We start from the raw sequence: 19,511 nt of genomic DNA on the forward strand, positions 1-19,511 counted from the left end.
ATAAATTTTATTGTACTGCCAAAAATGTTACTAAAGACCTGAGACAAAAGCACATCTCTTAAAAGCTGAGACAGTCATGCTGAGAGAATAAGAATTGTCATTATGGGGCAAAAGGAAGGCAGGCACTTTAGAAGCAGGGGTCATTTTGAGAGATATATAAAGTCTGTGTAAGATGATATACTGGCAGTAGAAGAGGGAAGGAAGACGACAAAAACTAACATTTATTGGAAATGTATTCTGTGCCAGGAACTACATTAGGTACTTAGACCTTACCACCTTACCTCATATATTTTTTACAATTCTGTAATACAAGTATTTCCATCCTTATTTTACAGAAGAAAGTCATACTCAGGTAAATTAAATTATCCTCCAAAAGGCCATATAGCTAGTAAAACAGCATATGTCAGATTTGAACCAAAGACAATTTAACCACAAAACTCTAAAAGTGGTAAGTTCCCAAACAAATAAGACCAGCCCCTAAGATAAGGAAGAAAAATCTTCTAATTTCTTAATTAGTCAAAAGGACCTATAGGTCAGGCTGCTTTGCACAGCTATGTTATGGATCAAACAAATTTGTACAGTTTAGTTTGTGAACATGATCACAGTTTCAGAATTATAGATGAATATTTTCAAGTCTCAAGTATTTTAATCCCAGAGTTTCAAAAATACCCCTATTCCCAGTTTGGAAATTGATTTGATTTACCTCAAATAATTTGAGGATCATTAACTATAGTAAATTATCTGTTTCACCGTTTTCATATACTTATTTACTTAGCCTGAATATGCAACAATTCAATTAATAGTCTCATATACAGCACTTATTAGCATCAGATACATGAAGTTTAATATTATGTGTTCCTGTCCTTACTTAATTCATGGTCCAGAAGGAGACAAAGTTGCATTAAAAATAGCTATAAAATGTGATGTGTTATTATGTATGTATAAAGTGTTATGAGAAAACAAAAAGGAAATAAAGAAAATGATACTACCAATGTCTGACTATCATTCACAGATACTCATCCAGATCTAGAGCTGGGTATACGGTATGCTGCCTTTTGTAAAAGAAAGGGTGGCAGATAGCAGGATAGGAACATGTATAGGATGTATTTGCTTACTTTCAAAAAGAAATGCTGTGAGGATAGGCCAGAAACTATCATAATTTAAATGGTTACTAAGAAGCAGTGGGGTAGGAGGCCTGGGTTGGAGGGGACAGAATGAAAGGAAGACTTCTCTACAATTTTTTTATTTTAAAAATAATTTTTTACTTTCTCAACATGTTTTACATATTTATAAAATAAATCAAGAAAGAAAAACACCAAACCTGTCTTATCCCCTATGCCATCAAACAAAAAAATCAACAATAGTAACAAACTAGAAATTTCCTAGAGGGATTCCTTCTGCAATGTTCTTTAGGACCTGAATCCCCAACTCTTGATATTGGAGATCCAATGTAAACACACCTTCTCCCACAGAACTTTGTGAGCCATTATACATGAAGCAATAGTCTTTTGTAGCACACAGGGGCAGCCCACTGTTTTGGTTTATAGCTTTATTCAATTCTACATATCTTTTGTCTTTTTCATCATCCACAAGTCACCATAAGTTTTTCTCCTATTACTTCCATTAGTACTTCAAAGAATAGAATAAGTGAAATAAATTATATATCTAGATCAGTGGTTCTCAACCTTCCTAATGCCGCAACCGTTTAATACAGTTCCTCATGTTGTGGTGACCCCCAACCATAACTAAAGCACAGTGATTAATCACAAAAACAATATGTAATTATGTATGTGTTTTCCGATGGTCTTAGGCGACCCCTGTGAAAGGGTCATTTGACCCCCAAAGGGGTCGTGACCAACAGGTTGAGAACCACTGACCTAGATAAAGACTCATAAAATTTTGGAATACAAAGAAGATCCCCAAAGGCCCTTCTACTGTGAAGGCTGAGTCCCTCCTTAGCTCCAGAAAATACTCATCTATCTATATGATAACAATTCTCTTCCTTTTATTTTATAAAATGACTTAACTTTTAGATAAAATTCACATAATATAAAATTCACCATTTTAACAATTTTAAAGTGTATAGAATTTAGTGGCTTTTAGTATAAACACAAGGTTATGCAACAATCACCACTAACTCCAGAACATGCTCGTGGCCTCAAAGAGAAATTCTATACCCATTAAGCAGTCATTTCTTTTTATTTTTTCAGTTCACTTTTTCTGAGGTTCTTAAGAGTACAACTTTGAATCCTCTAGATTGTTCTGTTGTAGTTTTTAACTTTTTCCTCCTGTTTTTATTTTTTTGTTCTACATTCTGGGAGACTTTCTTGTTTTTCTTTGTTTTTAATTTCAGCAATATTTGCTTCAAAAAGCTTTTTCTTATGTTTCTTTTCAAAATATTTTACAGTTTCATTTTTCTGAGCATATTAGTAAGATAATTTAAAACATTTTCTTCTGTTTCTTAAGTTCTCTCTCTTTTTTTCTAGGACTAAGTTTTCTATCAGTTTTCTTCATTTTTTTTTTTTCATGCTGCTGGTTTTTCTCATTTGTCAAAGAAATCCTTGGTTGTCACTTCAACACTTAGTGCAGAAGAACAGGGGAACTATCCTTAGTAAAAAGAAAATGCTAGAAGGATAAGCCATCAATTAATTAAAATGGTTACTAATAAGGAGTGTAGGGCAGTGCAGACTAGGACCAGTGTATTACTGTACTGTAGTTTAGGGTGAGTAGGTGGGGAGCCAAGCTATAAGGCTGTAGAACCCTGATTCTAGTGTGAAAAAGTCTTCTTTTGGAGAATCAACATCTGCACTAGAAGCCTCAAACATTCTGTTCAATTTCTTTCATGAAGAACTATTTTACAGTGGGGAAAATGCAGGCTGCTTGAGTGGAAGTGGGGGTGGGAAGGAAGGTAGGAGCATAGGGAATTAGTGGGAACACTTTCATATTTATAGTCATTTTAATTAACTTTCCTTGTTTTCAGCCCCAATTCTCACTTCTGATCATCTCTGCCTGAGCCTTCTTTGGAGATCTGTTGGGCTGATCCAGTTCCTAGCTCAGTGTACTCTACGCTACAGCTTCTTGGCTTGTTTTCTCCTTCATCCCACTCCCATCTACTTTCTAATTTCCAGATATCTCTGGAAATTTCTTGTTTACCAGTGACCCAAACATCTGCTTCTCTTTGTTGTTTTGGTACTTTTTATTTCAATGGATTCTCAGGAGAGACAGGGCTCAAATGCTGATATTTAGTCCACCATCTTGAACTTAGAACTTTTAAGGAACAGGAAAGATCTGACTTTCTGTAGAAATGTTCAGAGACACAATAGGACCAGTGAGTTGTAGTTTCTCTCATTTTTTTCATAGTGCTTACATTTATGAGTAAACAAAGTGACTATCTAGATAAGTAGTAACTATAGTCAAACCTCGGTTCTCTAATGTCTTCGTTCTTAAACAATTAGGTTCTTGACCAAGTTGTTCACGGAAAAAATGTCTCAGTTGTCTAACAAAACTTTGGGTCTTGGTTCTCTATCCAACAACCCTTTCATGCTGATACCTATATGATGAGTCACACATCACTCAGGCCACAAACAAAGGAGGTCTGGTTTTCAAACAAGTTGCTTCTCAAACAGTTTTCTGGAAATAAGTTTGAGAACAAAGGTTTCATGATTATTGGTTTTTAACCAATATGCAGGACTTTCTATGTTCTGCTACTGCATGTTTTTGGAGTAGAATGCCACTGTCTTCATCAGAGTTCCAAGGAGTCCATATCCTAAAAAGAGGTTAAGAACCACAGAGCTATTAAATGAAATGTGGTCTTTGAAATAGTGCTAGAGGGTAAAAGTCCCCATTCCATGCTATGTTTTAGATCTTGAATTGCAGGTGTTTAAACCACAAAAAAAAAATAAACTTTGAAAATAATTTTAAAGTTGTTAAAAAAAATATCCTCCAAGTCAATCAATTAACAATTGAATAATATGTTGGAAAGAAGTGGGGTTTCTTTTAGGAACACATCCAAATGCATTATGCAGTGGCTTAAAAAATTGCAGAAAACCTCACTCTGGGCTTTAGCTCTCTTGCACAGCAGTTGAGAGTGCTGAAGGTAAGATACTAGATAATTTCCCAACCAGATGACTTGGATAGCTACTTGGAACAGAGCTATTCAGCTGCAATGTCAAGTTATATACTAGAAGACCCAGTAATTAACACATTAACTGCCATGTAAGTTATACTTAAGTCACCCTAGTTTTAAGCCCAGAGCCTTGTGAAGCATACACAACTGACGCATCACTTTACCTTGGGTGCCTCGTGGTGCACAGGCAACTCACACTACCATGCTATAACATACATATTACATGAAGAGTGGCCTCATGGATAAAACCCTGCAGATGGTTCGTAAAAATCTTACTTACTGATGGTGTTATTGTTAAATTAATATTAGCAACTTAAAAACATGGGTCAAATGAATAGAAGTTAATTTATTTACTATTTATTTTAACCTTTAAATTTCACTAAATCTGACATGTAAACAAAAACACTTCCTTTATGAACTGTTTCCAAGTTTTCCCATTATTTTTTCAACAAATCACAATGAAATATTTTGTTTTCAATGTTTTTATTCTATTTCTGTAATAAAACATTGTGGCTGTAGGGAAAACTCTTTTTTTTTTTTTTTTCCCCTAGTGTGGCAAGTCAAAGTGTTAAATTTTAGAAAACCTAGATGTTGAGTTAATATTAGGCTAAAAAGTAAGGGTAAGAACTGATAGCCATATTAGCCAAGAGTGTCAGTCTCTCCACAAAATAAAATGACAATATGTTAATTCCAGTTCTTTAAGAGAGATTTTGCTGAAGCTACCTAAATGTCAACCTTTGGGTTCTAAGCAAATGACATGTGGTCATGTGGCTCTTCATATAATAACTCAGGCAGCTATTTTATGTGTTTTTAAAATAAGCAAAAATTTTAAAACAGTAACAAAGCAAGAAGAACAGTTTTGCATGATTACATATGATTTTAAACCTTAGTTAAATATTAATATTTGTTAAAAATATAAAAATAAAATATGTGTACTAAAACATGATAAAGAAGACTTTATTCAATGGGGGAAGAAGTTACTGAGATAGGCATAGGGACCATTGCAATGGAATTCTGCAGTCGGGGAGACAGTTTGGGTTCAACTCTGAATACTGCGTGGGCAAGTAGGAATTAATAGCCAAGAAGCAGAGTGGGAGTCTGTGGATGGAAAATTACTAAGAGGGAACAGGACTAAGGGGGATTCTGGTTAAATTGATCTAACAGAATTCTTGCTGAAGACAGATCATCACCTGAGGGTAACCCGTCAGATATTGAGAGTGGGAAGTTCTGTTAAATTGGCTTAAGCAACGTTCTTGCTAAAACTAGATTTTACAAGACATGCACAGAGGGGCTTGGGAGAATGTTCAGTAGGCTGACTAGAGTCTGGTCAAGCAAAGATTTTTGCGAGCATTTACAGAATTACGTTGATACAATGCCTCAATGAAGGTAAGCCATTCAGTATACGTATATGGTATATGTATTATAGTAATGTTTAAAATCAGGGCTACAGTAGCCTTGGTTGGAATAACCTAAGTGAAAGAAAGAAGCTAATGCTCATTAATCAATTAAACTCACGTGGTTTTGCTTGGTTCAATAAAGTGAAGGTAAACTATTTTCTGATAACATCTTCAGGATGTAGGGAACACATTTAAAAATTAATGATTACTGAATAATTTTCTAAATTATATTTTATTGAGTATGCTATTACAGTTGTCTCAATTTTTCCCCATTTGCCCCCCTCCACGCAACACCCCCAACTCCCTCAGGCAAGCCCTCCACCGTTGTTCATGTCCATAGGCCATGTGTATAAGTTCTTTGGCTACTCCATTTCCTATACTGTACTTTACATCCCCATGGCTATTCTGTAACTACCTATTTGTACTTCTTAAACCCCTCACCTCTTCACCCATTCCCCTACACCCCGCTCCCATCTGGCAACCATCAAAAAGCTCTCTGTATCCATGGTTCTGTCTCTGTTCTTTGCTGAGTTTATTTTTTAGATTCAATTGTGGATAGATATGTATTTATTGCTATTTTATTGTTCATAATTCTGATCTTCTTTTTCTTAAATAAGTCCCCTTAACATTTCATATAATAATGGTTTGGTGATGATGAACTTTAGTTTTTTCTTGTCTGGGAAGCTCTTTATCTGCCCTTTGATTCTAAATGATATCTATGCTGGGTAGAGCAATCTTGGTGTAGGTCCCTGCTTTTCATGACTCTGAATATTTCTTGCCAACACCTTCTAGTCTGTAAAGTTTCTTTTGAGAAATTGGCTGACGGTCTTATGGGAACTCTCCTATAGATAACTGATTTTCTTGTGCTTTTAAGATTCTCTCTTTATCTTTAACCTTTGGCTTTTTACTTATGCTGTATATTGGCATGTGCCTCTTTGCATCCATCTTGTTTGGGACTCTCTGTACTTCCTGGACTTGCATGTCTATTTCCTTCACCAAATTAGGGAAGTTTTCTTTCATTATTTTTTTAAATAGATTTCCAATTTCTTGGTCTTTCCCTTCTCCTTCTGGCACCCCTATGATTTGAATGTTGGAATGCTTGAAATTGTCCCAGAGGCTGCTTACACTGTCCTTTTTCCTTTGATTCTTTTTTCTTCTTGTTGTTCTCACTGATTGTTTTTTTTTTGTTTTGTTATGTTCCAGATCATTGATTTGATTCTTGGCTTCATTCACTCTACTGTTTTACCCAATAAATTGTTCTTAGTGTATCCTTCATTCCTGACTGGATATTTTTTATGCTGTTGAGGTCCTAAGTTCCTTGAACATCCTTATAACCAGTGTTTTGAACTCTGCATTTGATAGATTGCTTATTTTCATTTTGTTTAGTTCTCTTTCTGGTGTTCTGATCTGTTCCTTCATTTGGGCCATTTTTTTAAATTTCTTCATTTTGGCAGCCTCTCTGTGTTTGTTTCTATGTATTAGGTACAGCTGCTATGACTCTGTGTCTTGGTAGTGTGGCCTAATGTAATAGGTGTCCTATAGGGTCCAGTGGCACAGCCTCCCCTATCACCCAAGCTGGATACTTGAGGTGTGCCCTTCGTGTGGGATGAGTATACCCTCCTCTTGTAGCTGAGTTTTGTTTGCTGTAGAGAGATCAATGGGAGGGGTTTACCCAGGCCATTCAGCTGTAAGGTCTGGCTATGACCACTGACTACCAACCTCCACCCTCTGTGGAGGGTCCGCTGAGTGGGGGTAGCGTGGTGGTGCTCTCACATGGTCTATAGCTGTCCGCTGCGGGGGCTGGTCCTGGTGGTGCAGGCCAAGATCAGCCCCCACTTGTGTTTTGCCTGGAGCATCCTTCCTGAGCTGTAAAGCAATCTGAGATGGCTGCTACCTGTGCTGGGCTTGGAGATTCCCAGGTGAAGCCAAGCTTCGATTCTAGGCTGGCTGCGGCTAGTGCTGTGCCTGTGGCCACTTAGCAAGAGGTAGGGATGTTGGGCACTACTGATGTGGCTGTTGCTTGTTTGAGAGGATTTACTTAGTTGTGAAGCACTAGCTAAGACCAGCCATTCATATGGAAAAGCTGTTAACAGCTGTAAATTGGGTGGGACAGTCTCAAGGGATCTCCAGGGCAGGGCACATTTGCCAGGTTGATGGAGTCTCAGATGTGGCATCTGCCTGCCAGCAGTGTGGCTCTGCCCCTCTTTCTGTCTGGGAGAAATATGTCCTCTAGCTCTTGCTTTGATGCCATACACTTCAGTTTTCCTCCTGTATGCCACTGGTGCCTTTCAAGCTGCTGCTGTGGTACTGGAGCTCAGAGTTAGTGAGTCTGAGCAAGTTTGTGTGTGGGTTCTTTAAGAGGAACTGCTTGGGACTCCCAGAAGCTTCTTCCACTGACTCAATACCTGCTGGTTTTTACAGCCAGAAGTTGTGGGGACTTATCTTCCAGGCATTGGAACCCTGGGCTGGTGGGCCTGGTATGGGGCTGGGACTCCTTGCTCCTGAGATATCCCTCTTGAATTTTTATTCACCACACGTGGATGTGGGACCAGCACATTCTGCATCTCTGCCCCTCCTACCAGTCCTGATGGATATGGTTTCCTTAATTCCATAGTTTTCAGACTTGACTCAACTCAATTTCTGCCAGTTCTGAGTCATGGTTGTTCTATAATTTAGCTGTAAATTTGATGTGATTGTGCAATGAGGCGAGCCATGTCTATCTATGCCGCCATCTTGAACGGAAGTCCCTCTGCCATAATTTTATATGTATAAAGTGTTTAGCTGACTGGGCTGAACATACACAGAAAGATATATATCTGAATAAATCCTGTTCACCTAGTTTTATTTGCTTTGTTCATCTATTTCAATAGGCTTAGCACCAGAAAGATTTCAGTTAATCAAAGGTTATATATATAGTTCATTATTGTTTTACCATAAAATTTTATAAACGAAAAAACCTCTCAATTACCTACCTAAGCGATGAAATCCAAAGGTGAATCTTTTTGTTGGTGATTTTGAGGACAGCCACAAAGCAAGAAGGGTCAGTATAATAGCACTTAGGTCAGTTAACATATGAAGAGCATCTGTCATGATTGCTAGGCTATTTGCAATGTATCCACCTTAGAGTAAGGATGAGAGGGAAGAAGGATTAAGTTAACTAAAATAAAAAATGTAAGCAGTCAAGACAAAAATATGTAACATCCTACAAAACATGAACTTCTGACTAAATCTTTATCCTTTTACAATGAAATCAAGGTACCTGAAATTTTATGCAAAACATTAAATATGCACATATTTTTCTAGTGAGTATGTCCATTTCTATGAACAGATTCTCTGAGAAGTAATAACCTTAAAAAAGATAAGAACCACTAAACTGCAGGGTAAAACATAAGTTTTGTGTTTTAGCACTGCAGCTTTTACTCAACCAACTAATTCTACTATAAAACAGTGAAATTAATAACCACAATATCTAAATATCATAATAAAACTCAAGAAAAAGTAGGTATCCACTTGTTTGGGAGGGTTTGAACATAAAATTAAATAGAAGAAACTCATAAAATGTACATTAGTTCAAAACAAAAGATAAAAATAACTGACTCATTTGGTTACACACAACAATATCTCCTAAAAGAGGGATAAAAGGACTAAACAATTGCCTTAGTTCATCTTTTAACTTTTCTGTGGAGTTAAAAAAATTTTTTTATGAAACAAAACCCCTTTTAATTATGTTTATTGTTTAAAAGCTCTTTTATAAAAACCTGAATTTCTTTTTTAAAGCAGCCTATTCTTATTTCATGGTACATGGTCTTATCTCTGTGGATACTAATTATATCAGTACACTATTATGTCTGACTGTGTCTTAAACAGGTTTTAACTAGAGTTTCTTACGTTGGCCTTCCTCTTTAGGGGTATCTGCTGCAACCAGTTCTGGCCCTACTTAGGAGTGTCTAGTATAGTAGTTCTCAACAGTGGTCCCCAGATCAGCAGTATCAGCATCTCCAGTGAACTTGTTTGAAATGCAAATTCACAGGCCCTATCCCAGAACTACTTAATTAGAAACTCTGGCCCAGTAATTTGTGTTTGAGTAAGTTCTTTATGTGTCTCTGATGCATTAAGTTGGTTCTTGGCTTTCCCTGCTACTTGCTTAGGAGTTGGCTTTCTTGGATCTAGTAAGTCAGTTACCTCTTTTATCAGTTTACTTCCTATTTTCTTGAATTTGTGCTGCTATTGTCCCCTCCCCAGTTTTCCACATCTTTTTGGAGATTATATATATATATTTAAAAATCCCTTTATTGTAAGTTTAAGAGAGGCTTTACTTGGAGGTCTTTTTGCATTCACTTTTTAATCTTTTTCACTTCCAATAAAAATGCAGTTGTTAAAACTAATCAATAACTCTGTTACTAAACCCCAAGAATATTTTAGTCCTCATCTTACTGGACCTCTTGCAGCTTGAACTTATTTATTGACACTTTGAAATATTCTCTTTTCTTGGATTCTGGGATACCTGTTTGCCTTCTGCCTGGCTTCTAAAGTTGGAGTTCCTCCAGGCTTGGGCTCTCTAGGTGATGGTTTCCATTCTTATAGGTGATGGTTTCCATTCTTATGGCATTGCATACTATATCTCTACCTTGATCTCTCTTCTGAACTATAGACTCATATGCTTACAACATCTTTACTTGACTATTTCACATACATATGATAACATGTTTAAAACAACTGTGTCTAAATGCTGCTCTGTATTTTCTCCCTGCTTCATAAGTGACATACATTCCCATACACTCAACTGCTTAAATGAGAAACTTTAGAATTATTCCTGACACTGCTCTCCCATCAACCCCCATATCCACACCACTAGCGAAGTTTGTCAATGTTACCTCTAGAATGTTTCTGAATCAGTACACTTTTCTCCATCCATTTTAGCCATAATCATCTCTTGTCTGGATCTCTGCAATAATTTTACTTGCTTCCATTCTTGCACTCTCCAATCCAGTCTCCAAATAAGAGCCAGCATAATCTTTTAAAAAGGTAAATCCCATTATGTCACTCTTCACTTAAAAGCCTTCACTGGCTTCCCATTGCATTTAGAATTAAAAACTGCACTCATTTGTCTATCAGGACCTGCCTGATCTGGTGCCCTTGCCTGTTTCCCTCTTGCTTAATATATTCCAGCCAGACTGGCCTTCTTTTTAGGTTCTTTTAAAAGGTCCGTTTTAGGACCTTTGTAAATGTTGTTCTCTTCACTTGGAAAACTCCTCGACTCCATTTGCTTGAATAACTCCTACTATTCCTTTTTTGTTTGTTTGTTTTCAGTTTAACTGTACCTGGCTCATACATTAAGTATGTCTCACTGGTTACTATGTCTTACAGTACCTTGTTCTTTTTCTTCTTAGCACTTAATACCTCTTGAATTTTAAATTTATTTGTGTGTTTATTTGTTTAACACTTGTGTCCTCCATTAGATTAAATGCTTCAAATAGTAGGGATCATAATACTTCTGTTCTCCATTTTATATCCAGAACACATAGCACAGTGCCTGATGTGTAGAAAATACTCAAAAAATAATTCCTGAAAGGAAGAATGGACCTTGTCTAAGGTCTCAGAGCAAGTTAGTGACAAAGCCAGATTCAAAAGTGTTTCCTCTTTCAATCTTCAAATTACTTCATTTTAAAAATTACTCCATGCTTACTGAAGTGCTTTATTTCTAAGTTCTTTTGACATACCTTAATAAATGCTGTACTATATACAATTTAATTTTATATAACAATCAACAATATTGTGAATGCTTATCCTAAGTGCTAGCATCTCTGTACTGTTTAATAAAAGATTTTCATATTTGAAAATAAAGTCAGTATTTGAAAGGAAATGCTTAGTGTGGCTTTCACAAAACATTTGCCAAATGAGAGATTTCACAAATGTTAAGTCAGGACAATTATATCTTAATAATTTTTACTTAGGCAAAATAAACTCTAAATTAATTTTACAGGGGGAAATTGTGATTAATATGACTTAAACTTCAATTACTGAATATTAACTTAAACAATCACTAACTCTGAATAACTCAATATTGTAGTTATATGAATTTGTGTAAGTCATTGAATTTTTGTCTGCTAACACCATGCCTTACCTGGCCACAGCTTCAATCCCATTCTTTTAATTTCTTCACAGCTTAAGCATTTATAATTCTCTAACGCAATAAAAATTAATTCAACAGAAATGTAAATGAGTTATCTACTCTGTGCCAATCATTGTTCTAGGTGCTGGGAATTCAGCTTATAATTCAGTAGAGAAAGATATTAAACAAGTAAATATACAAAAAAGGTAATCTCAGATGTTGAGGGCTTTTCAAGTTGGGGAGGGAAAAGGGGAGAAGAAAGGTTAACTTTAGTCAGTCAGATAAGGACTCTCAGAGGTATCTTTTGAGATGAGACACAAATAACAAGAAGCCAGCCAAGAGAAGATTTGGGAGAAGGCAGTCCACATAAAGCAATGTTTTTCAAACTGCAGACCCTGCTCTTTTTGTGGACCATGACATCTACTAAGTGGGGTGGGTCCACAACTGGAAAAATATTAGAACACACAGCATGAAATAAAACTTCTGTTTCAGTTATACATATATTTATATGTGCGTGTGTGTGCATATAGATACATATGTATGATGCACAGCTACACAAGTCACAATGTTCATTGTGTTTCTTACTCTAGTGATATCAAAGAATTTTGAAAGCCACTGAGACAGATCAGCCAGTGTGAAGGCCTTAAGGGCAGGAAAGAGCTTTTGAGTTGTGCCTGGTGTGGCTGAAGTAAGCAGTGGGGAGGAGTGGTAGGAAATGAGTAACAAAGGTATACTATTTTCTTACGTTGAACCTCCCACCAGCACTTTAAATCTGGACTGCCACCTCTGTCTCATCATGGTTCATCATTAAGAGACAACATGGGAAAATGAACTCCCTGCTTTAATGTCACTTTGTAAATGAATGCTAAGACAAATTAGCAGTTCTACTGATGTGACTGTGAAATTAATCTCTAAACAATGAAAAAATGAAAAATAAAACCAAGTTCATAAACTCTGGGGGACCCTATTTCTGGTTCCTTTCAGAGCCTTCTTATAATGAAAAACTTTCAGGTTAGTTGGTAGTATTTAATTTTGCATACCTCTTAGATATAAATCCAATAGAAAATGGTATAAAGAGACCACTTAAGTCAAATGTACAGAAAAAAAATCAAGGAGCAGGGACTGGAGATGTAGCTCTTCCATTAACAACCTAATTTCCTCACAACTAATTTAACCTCTCTGAGCCCTTAGATTCCTTATGCGAAAAAGAAGGTGGAGCAGGTGTTCACTGAGATCCTCTCATACTGTAAAATTTTACGATTGTAAGTAACTTTTGAATCACTTGCTATTTTAATCTGGCGTTTTATCACAATTCTTTTTTTAAAAGAGGAAGTTGCATAATATATAATGAAGGTATACAATAAATTTATGTTGTACTTAGATTGATCTGCACTTCGGAACTGTGGAGCCTTTTCACATTACAAGAGATCAGTATCTTGATAAATAGCAAGCTTCATGAAAAGAAAGTTTCAACCTCAAATCACGTGTAGAACTAAAGCTTGACAAATGGAAGTGGCAAGTGAGTTGGCAACACAACTCACCTACAAGTTCTCCAATCATGAAAAGCAAGTACAGAACGGCAGCAATGGTCAATCTGGTTTTCACCTTTCTCTGCTTCAGCAGCTCCCTCCGTTTGCTGCAGTTGTCACAGGGGTCCACCTTCAAGCTCAGCTGACTGTTGGTCAAGGGTAAGTCCTGGTCCAGTAAGGAATCATCGTCGGCCTGGAGGGCCGGGTGCGCCCCGTTAATAGGCCTTTCCGGGGTTTCAGAACCGTCATCGGCCACCACAACTCGAAGTTTGTTAAACCGAGAAAACCCCTCGTCCCCCGCCTCGTCTGAGAAGTCAAAGGCGCTGGTGTCATTTAAAAACAGCGGCGCATCATCCTTCCGCAGCAGAGATTTGAGGCGCTTCCACGCGCCGGATCCGGCCATGGCAGAGGCTGCGCTGCCGCGGCACCAAACGGCTCCGCGCAGGCGGACGGCCGGCGGCTCCTGCTTCACTGAAGCGCCAGCTCCGGATGGCACGGTTGCGCGTCCCTCCCCATCATGTGGAAAACGAAACGCTTTCTACATTAAAGGCGCTCCATCGGAGCCCACAAGTTCCGAAGCCCCAGGCAGCGCGGGGCGCAGGGCCAGCTGGGAGGCGCCGCGGCTCCGCGAGGGGGCGGCGCGTCTCTCCCGGGAGCCACCGAAGGGCCGTCGCTCATCTCCCCGCCCCGGGCCAGCTCGGCAAGGCCGGCTCGCTCTTCTCGGCCCCGAGCCGCGGGGCAGCGGGGCCGATGTCTCGCCGGCAGCGCCCGCAGTTCCAGGCAGTCTCCGCGGGTCTGACAGGTTCCGGGCTCAGCGCCCGCGGCCGCCGCCTCTCCCCTCCCTGCGCGAAACCGCGCGCCTGCGCCAGAGCGGCCGCGGGCCAGGCGCGTGAGGGAGGGGTAGACGCGGAGACACGAAGGCCGCGGCGCTGGGCTGAGGTGCCAGCGAGGAGCGGGGCAGGGGCGCGCGCCGCATCTCCCCCCCGTCTCCCCCACGCGGCTCCTGGCCCCCAGCCCCTCGCTAGGGTTCTGGCTGCCGGCCCCAGAGCGCACCTCTGCCTGAGGGACACTCACGGGCGAAGCCCCAGTCGGGTTCGGCTCTTGCAGTTTCCCCCGCTGTAGGACAGATGTGGGTGGAAGACGGGTCCGTGGGCTCCGTGGGTAGAATCAAACAGTTCCGCTCGGGGCTGGGAGTTCGCTCTACCGAAGGAGGGAAAGTCTTGCGTCGGATCTTGGTGTAGGATGCTCTTCGGAAAGCCAGTTTAGCCCTTTCTTGCTGAGTGGGAAGGAAGTCTTCTCTCCTGAGTTGCTGCCTCTCTGGCAAGTTGGCAAAATTTGCTGCAGTCAGGTCAACCTGGAGAGGACTAGGCTTATGGTCGTCAGCAGTTCTGCGTCCTAATATATATTTACTATTTTTTTCCAGCAAATATGTGGTGTTCTCTGTGTGCTCACTCCATGTTCCTTTTGCCTCCAAGTATTCACAATATAGATTAAATCCAAGCACAGAAAATCTGAAATCTGTTCTGGACTTTAGTTCTGTTTAACAACAAGTTAAAATTCATTAAGTTCTAAGAAAAGGCTTCTCATTTAGATCTAAATTTTAATGGAATGGCAATTGCTCCATCACAATACCCTCCCTGCCCCGTGATTCCCTGGATGGGCTTTAGGGATTTGGGAGGAATTAAATTTATGTGCAAAATTTTGTGGGCATATGTTATTATCTTGAGTAAGTCCCTTCCACTTCATTATGTTCTCAAATGGGGTTAAATCTCAAATAAGATTTAAAACAACAATAACAAAACACTGTCAGGAGTAATCATTGTATAGATCAAGCACCTAGCTTCTACTTGGAGTTAGAGTGCAAACTCCTACTTACCCAGTGTTTATAAATGTTGTATTTTGACAACAGTCTACATGGGTCACCAGGTTTCAAAAAATACAATAAAACGTCATATAAAACATAATTTTCCTCCAAAAATTCAGATGGTGCTTGAGAATTTTGCATATCTCAGGGGCAAGAACACCAAATGCTTTTGGATTCCAGGGCAGTCCCTCATTCTTGAAATCCCATAATATTCTTACAGAGCTGAAGCCATGGAAGTCAAGTTAGGAAACCTGGATCAGATGGTTCCCAAGACTAAAACATTCAATAATCAGGGCATGTAGGTCATTATCAGAAGAAGGTAGAAAGCTTACTGAAGGTTGCTTTCCTAACTCCAAATATCTTAATCCACTGGTTTGGGAGTAGGTTATTTGTTGTTTTTAATTTATTATACTGCATGATATTCTACTGAGAGATACAAATAAATAAAACAGATATTCCAGGAGTGTGACAGCTCTCTCTTCAGTATAAATTCTTCAAATGAAATTCTATTTAAAGAAAGGGGGTAGATATTTTTCAAGATAAGTTGAGGCAAGAGCATGGATTTTTAAAATCTTTTATTTATTTACTTATTTATTTTTAGTATTTACAGTGAACTTTGTTGGGAAGTTCTGCCTTCCAATTTAACTATTTTGTATAACTGGCTACCTAAAGAGAGTGATGGGAGGACAACAAAAAACTTCATGGTGATTTCAAGATACATTAAAAAATTCTGGTATATACTTCACATGAAGAGGAGGAGCTTACTTCCCTTTTCACTAAATGTGGTCTGCTCTTATGAATCATTACGTGCCATAATGAATAGAATCTGGCAGAAGTGACAGTGTGTGACTTATAAGACTAGGTCATAAAAGGCATTGCAGCTGCCTTCTTGTTCTCTAGGATCACTAGTACTAGAGGAAGCCAGAACTACCCTGTCATGAGGAACTCAGGCAGCTCCATGGAAAGGCCATGTGATGAAGAACAGGCATCCTGCCAACAGCTATGTGAGTGAGCCATCTTGGAAGTGGATCTCCCTAGATAAACCTTCAAATGACTGCAGGGTGGGTGATGTTGACTGAAACCTCATGAGAGAGCCTGAGCAGAACTACCCAGGTAAGCCACCTCAGATCACCCACAGAGACTATGAAATAATAAATGTGTATTGTTTTGATATAGTACATCTAGGGGTAATTTGTTATAGAGCAGTAGATAACTAATATACTCTATATCAACTTTCATTTGTACCAGGAAAGATACTTTTCTTATTCTTTAATCACATGGACTGTTGTTCCTAGGCCCGCCCTTAGGTTAGTGGCATGATTTTTATCATTGAGCTTTAAAACAGACTACATAGACTTCTGTCAAAAATCTTGGAATGTAACCAGGATTTGCAGCCTTATTTCTATGTATTCAGAGTTTATAACAATAGACAAATGAACTTTTGAAATATAACCATTTATAATCTGGGTACTGCCTGCAGTTCTGCTAGCTATTGCTCAGTATACCATTGTTTTGTAAGACACTTCATATCTCTTTCTAATATGAAGAGCTTTTTCTCATGAGCAAAAGAAAAAGTTGCCAACCATTTAGCCCATCTCTTAATTAGGTAACCCATAATACACAGATTGTTTATGTAATACCAGAGGCCTATCAGAGGCCTATCAATTACAAGATACACATACCTGAGGGCAATAAACTGCAATAGATGCAAAATATCCTGGCCCAGAAAGTTCTTGGAACAAATAGCAATGCTACATATTATACTGTAGTTAACATTTACTTAATGCTTGTTTATGTGTCAGACACTTTACAAGGGCTCTTAACTTATATATTAGCTCATTTAATCCTTAGAACCTCACTATAAAGAAGGAAATGATTCAAAGCATGGGTCTTGGAATCAGACCCCTGTGCTTGAATCCTGGCTTCATCATTTACAGTCATGTAATCTCTGACAAACTATTTAACTTCTTCGTGCTTCAATTTTCTTACTACTAAATAGTGATGGTAGCATCTGCTTCACAGGGCCATGGTTAGGATTAAATGAGATAATGTATGTAAAGCATGTAAAACTTAGCAGATGTAGTTCTTAGCACATAGCATGGGTTCAGTCAATGCCAGCTATTACTATTTTTAATTTTTTTTAACTTATTGACTTGCGAGAGAGAGAGGAACATCGATTTGTTGTTCCGTTTATTTATGCATTCATTGGTTGATTCTTGTATGTGCCCTAACTGGGGATTGAACCAGCAACCTTGGTGTGTGGGATGATGCTTTAACCCACTGAACTACCCAGCCAGGGCCAATTATTTTTTAAGTAGATGAAGACACAAAATCTCAGGGACATTAAATAACTTGGCCAGTGTTGTGCAGCTAGCAAACAGTAGGAACTCAATTCCAGAGCCATTTGGTTTCAGAGCTCCAGCTCTTAACCATTATTTTATATTGTCCCCCTTGGTTTCTTTCTGCACACAAATGGAATGATTTACAGAAGGCATCTAGATTCCATGGAGGTATGCTATGAGAGATCCCTAGTTCATACATCGAAGATTTGCCAACACTTTGAGACCTTAGCATCATCTTGTGAAATCCCTCTTGGAAATGAAGGGAAAAAAAGTAGAAATTTTTTAAAAAGTTGAAGATGGAAAAAGGTACCATTTAGTTGACAGGTTCAAATGCTGCATATTTTTCATCTTGAGAACTTTCTCCATTGGAGTATGTAGGTTCCCATAGGATGTTGTTGGAATGTGTACTCTTTTTTTTTTTTTTTTTTTCCAGGAGGGGATGAAAACTATTGGATGCATGTGAACAAGGGTTAGTAATGGGATACACGACTATGGTGAATATCATAATTTCTTTCTTCTATGGATTACTCTGGTAACAGAGTAGCTAAGGATTCAGTTTAATTTCTTCTCCAGGGGAGGGGAAGAAGGACCTAAAGTAGATAAAAGAATTGTCCCAAAACAGGCAAATTACCTTCTTGGACAGGAAGGAATTAAGGGAGATCTCCTGCCTGGGAGTCCATATACCCTGTCAGGCAAACCAAACTGCAGGCTGAAACCTACTTGATCAAGTTGATTTCATACTTTTGTTTTTGTCTTTCCTTAGTTTTAAAAGTAAACATTCCTTTTTTAATTTTTTGAGGTAACTGCATAGTGTTTCCCATAGTGGCTGAACCAATCTGCATTCCGGTCAATAGTGCACAAGGGTTCCCTTTTCTCCACATCCTCACCAGCACTTGTTTGTAGATTTATTGATGATAGCCATTCTGAGAGGTGTGAGGTAATATCTCATATTTTAATTTGCATATCTCTGAGGACTGGTGATATTGAAAATTTTTTCTTAGGTCTACTGGCCATATGTATGTCCTCTTTGGAGAAGTGCCTATTCAGGTCCTCTGCCCATTTTTTAATTGGATTGTTGGTTTTTTCTGCTATTGAGTTGTAATGAATTCTTTATAAATTTTGGATCTTAACCTCTTATATCATTGGCTAATACCTTCTTTCATTCAGTAAGTTGTCTTTTCATTTCGTTGATGGTTTCCTTTACTGCACAGAAGATTTTTAGTTTGATGTAGTCTCATTTGTTTATTTATTTTTTGTTTCTCTTGCCTGAAGAGATATATCAGAAAAAATATTGCTAAGAGAGACATCATAGATTTTACTGCTTATGTTTTCTTCTAGGAGTTTTACAGTTTTGAGTCTTAAGTCTTTAATCCATTTTGAATTTATTCTTGTATATGTGTAATAAAGTGGTCTAGTTTCATTTTTTTTGCATATATCTGCTCAATTTTCCCAACACAATTTATTGATAGACTGTCTTTACCCCATTGTATGTTCTTGCCTCCTTCAGTGACTTTACTTCCAGGTATGTATCAGAGAAACTCAAAGCACTAACTTGAAAGAATATATGCATCCTTATGTTGACTGCAGCATTATTTACAATAGCCAAGATATGGAAGCAGCCCAAGGTGCCCATCAAAGATGAATGGGTTAAAAAGCAGTTGTCTGTATGTACAATGGAATATTACTTAGTCATAAGAAAAGAATGAAATCTTACCAATTGTGACAGCCTGGGTGGACCCCAAGGGTGTTATGCTAAGTGAAATAAGTCATTCAGAGAAAGACAAATACTATATGACTTCACTTATATGTGGATTCTAAAGAACAAAATAAACAAACAAACAAATTAAAACAGGCTCATGGATACAGAAAACAGATTAATGGTTGCCAGGTGGAAAGGGAGTTGGGGGACTGGATGAAAAAGGTGAAGTGATTAAGAAGTACAGATTGGTAGTTACAAAATAGTCATGGTGGTACAAAGCACAGCATAGGGAATACAGTCGATACTATTGTAATAACTAGGTATGCTGCCACGTGGGTACTTGAAACATCAAGGGGAACCACTGTGTTGTCCACCTGAGACTAATACAAAATAGTATTGGAGACTGTAATTGAAAAAAATGATAAGAAAAGAAGAATCAAAA

At 38.3% G+C, this 19,511-nt stretch overlaps 1 protein-coding gene and 1 long non-coding RNA gene across 2 annotated transcripts in view; one reads left to right on the forward strand and one right to left on the reverse strand.

Moving 5' to 3' along the window:
* Nucleotides 1-13,967, reverse strand: part of SLC30A4 (solute carrier family 30 member 4) — a 28,444-nt gene extending 14,477 nt beyond the window's left edge. The window contains exons 1-2 of the mRNA XM_090270558.1: nt 13,177-13,967; nt 8,496-8,642 (exon numbers count right to left, since the gene is read on the reverse strand). Coding sequence (XP_090126684.1) covers nt 8,496-8,642; nt 13,177-13,567 — 538 coding nt within the window. The 5' untranslated portion in view covers nt 13,568-13,967. The remainder of the gene's footprint in view (nt 1-8,495; nt 8,643-13,176) is intronic.
* Nucleotides 1-18,558, forward strand: part of LOC150016424 (uncharacterized) — a 46,589-nt gene extending 28,031 nt beyond the window's left edge. Inside the window, exons 2-4 of the long non-coding RNA XR_016509797.1 lie at nt 15,929-16,141; nt 17,804-17,839; nt 18,170-18,558. This is a non-coding gene — a long non-coding RNA (uncharacterized LOC150016424). The remainder of the gene's footprint in view (nt 1-15,928; nt 16,142-17,803; nt 17,840-18,169) is intronic.
* Nucleotides 18,559-19,511: the final 953 nt, after the last annotated feature.

The sequence above is a fragment of the Furipterus horrens genome, unplaced genomic scaffold (assembly GCF_987537825.1).
Source record: "Furipterus horrens unplaced genomic scaffold, mFurHor1.1.pri manual_scaffold_3, whole genome shotgun sequence".
NCBI classification, from domain to species: Eukaryota; Metazoa; Chordata; class Mammalia; order Chiroptera; family Furipteridae; genus Furipterus; species Furipterus horrens.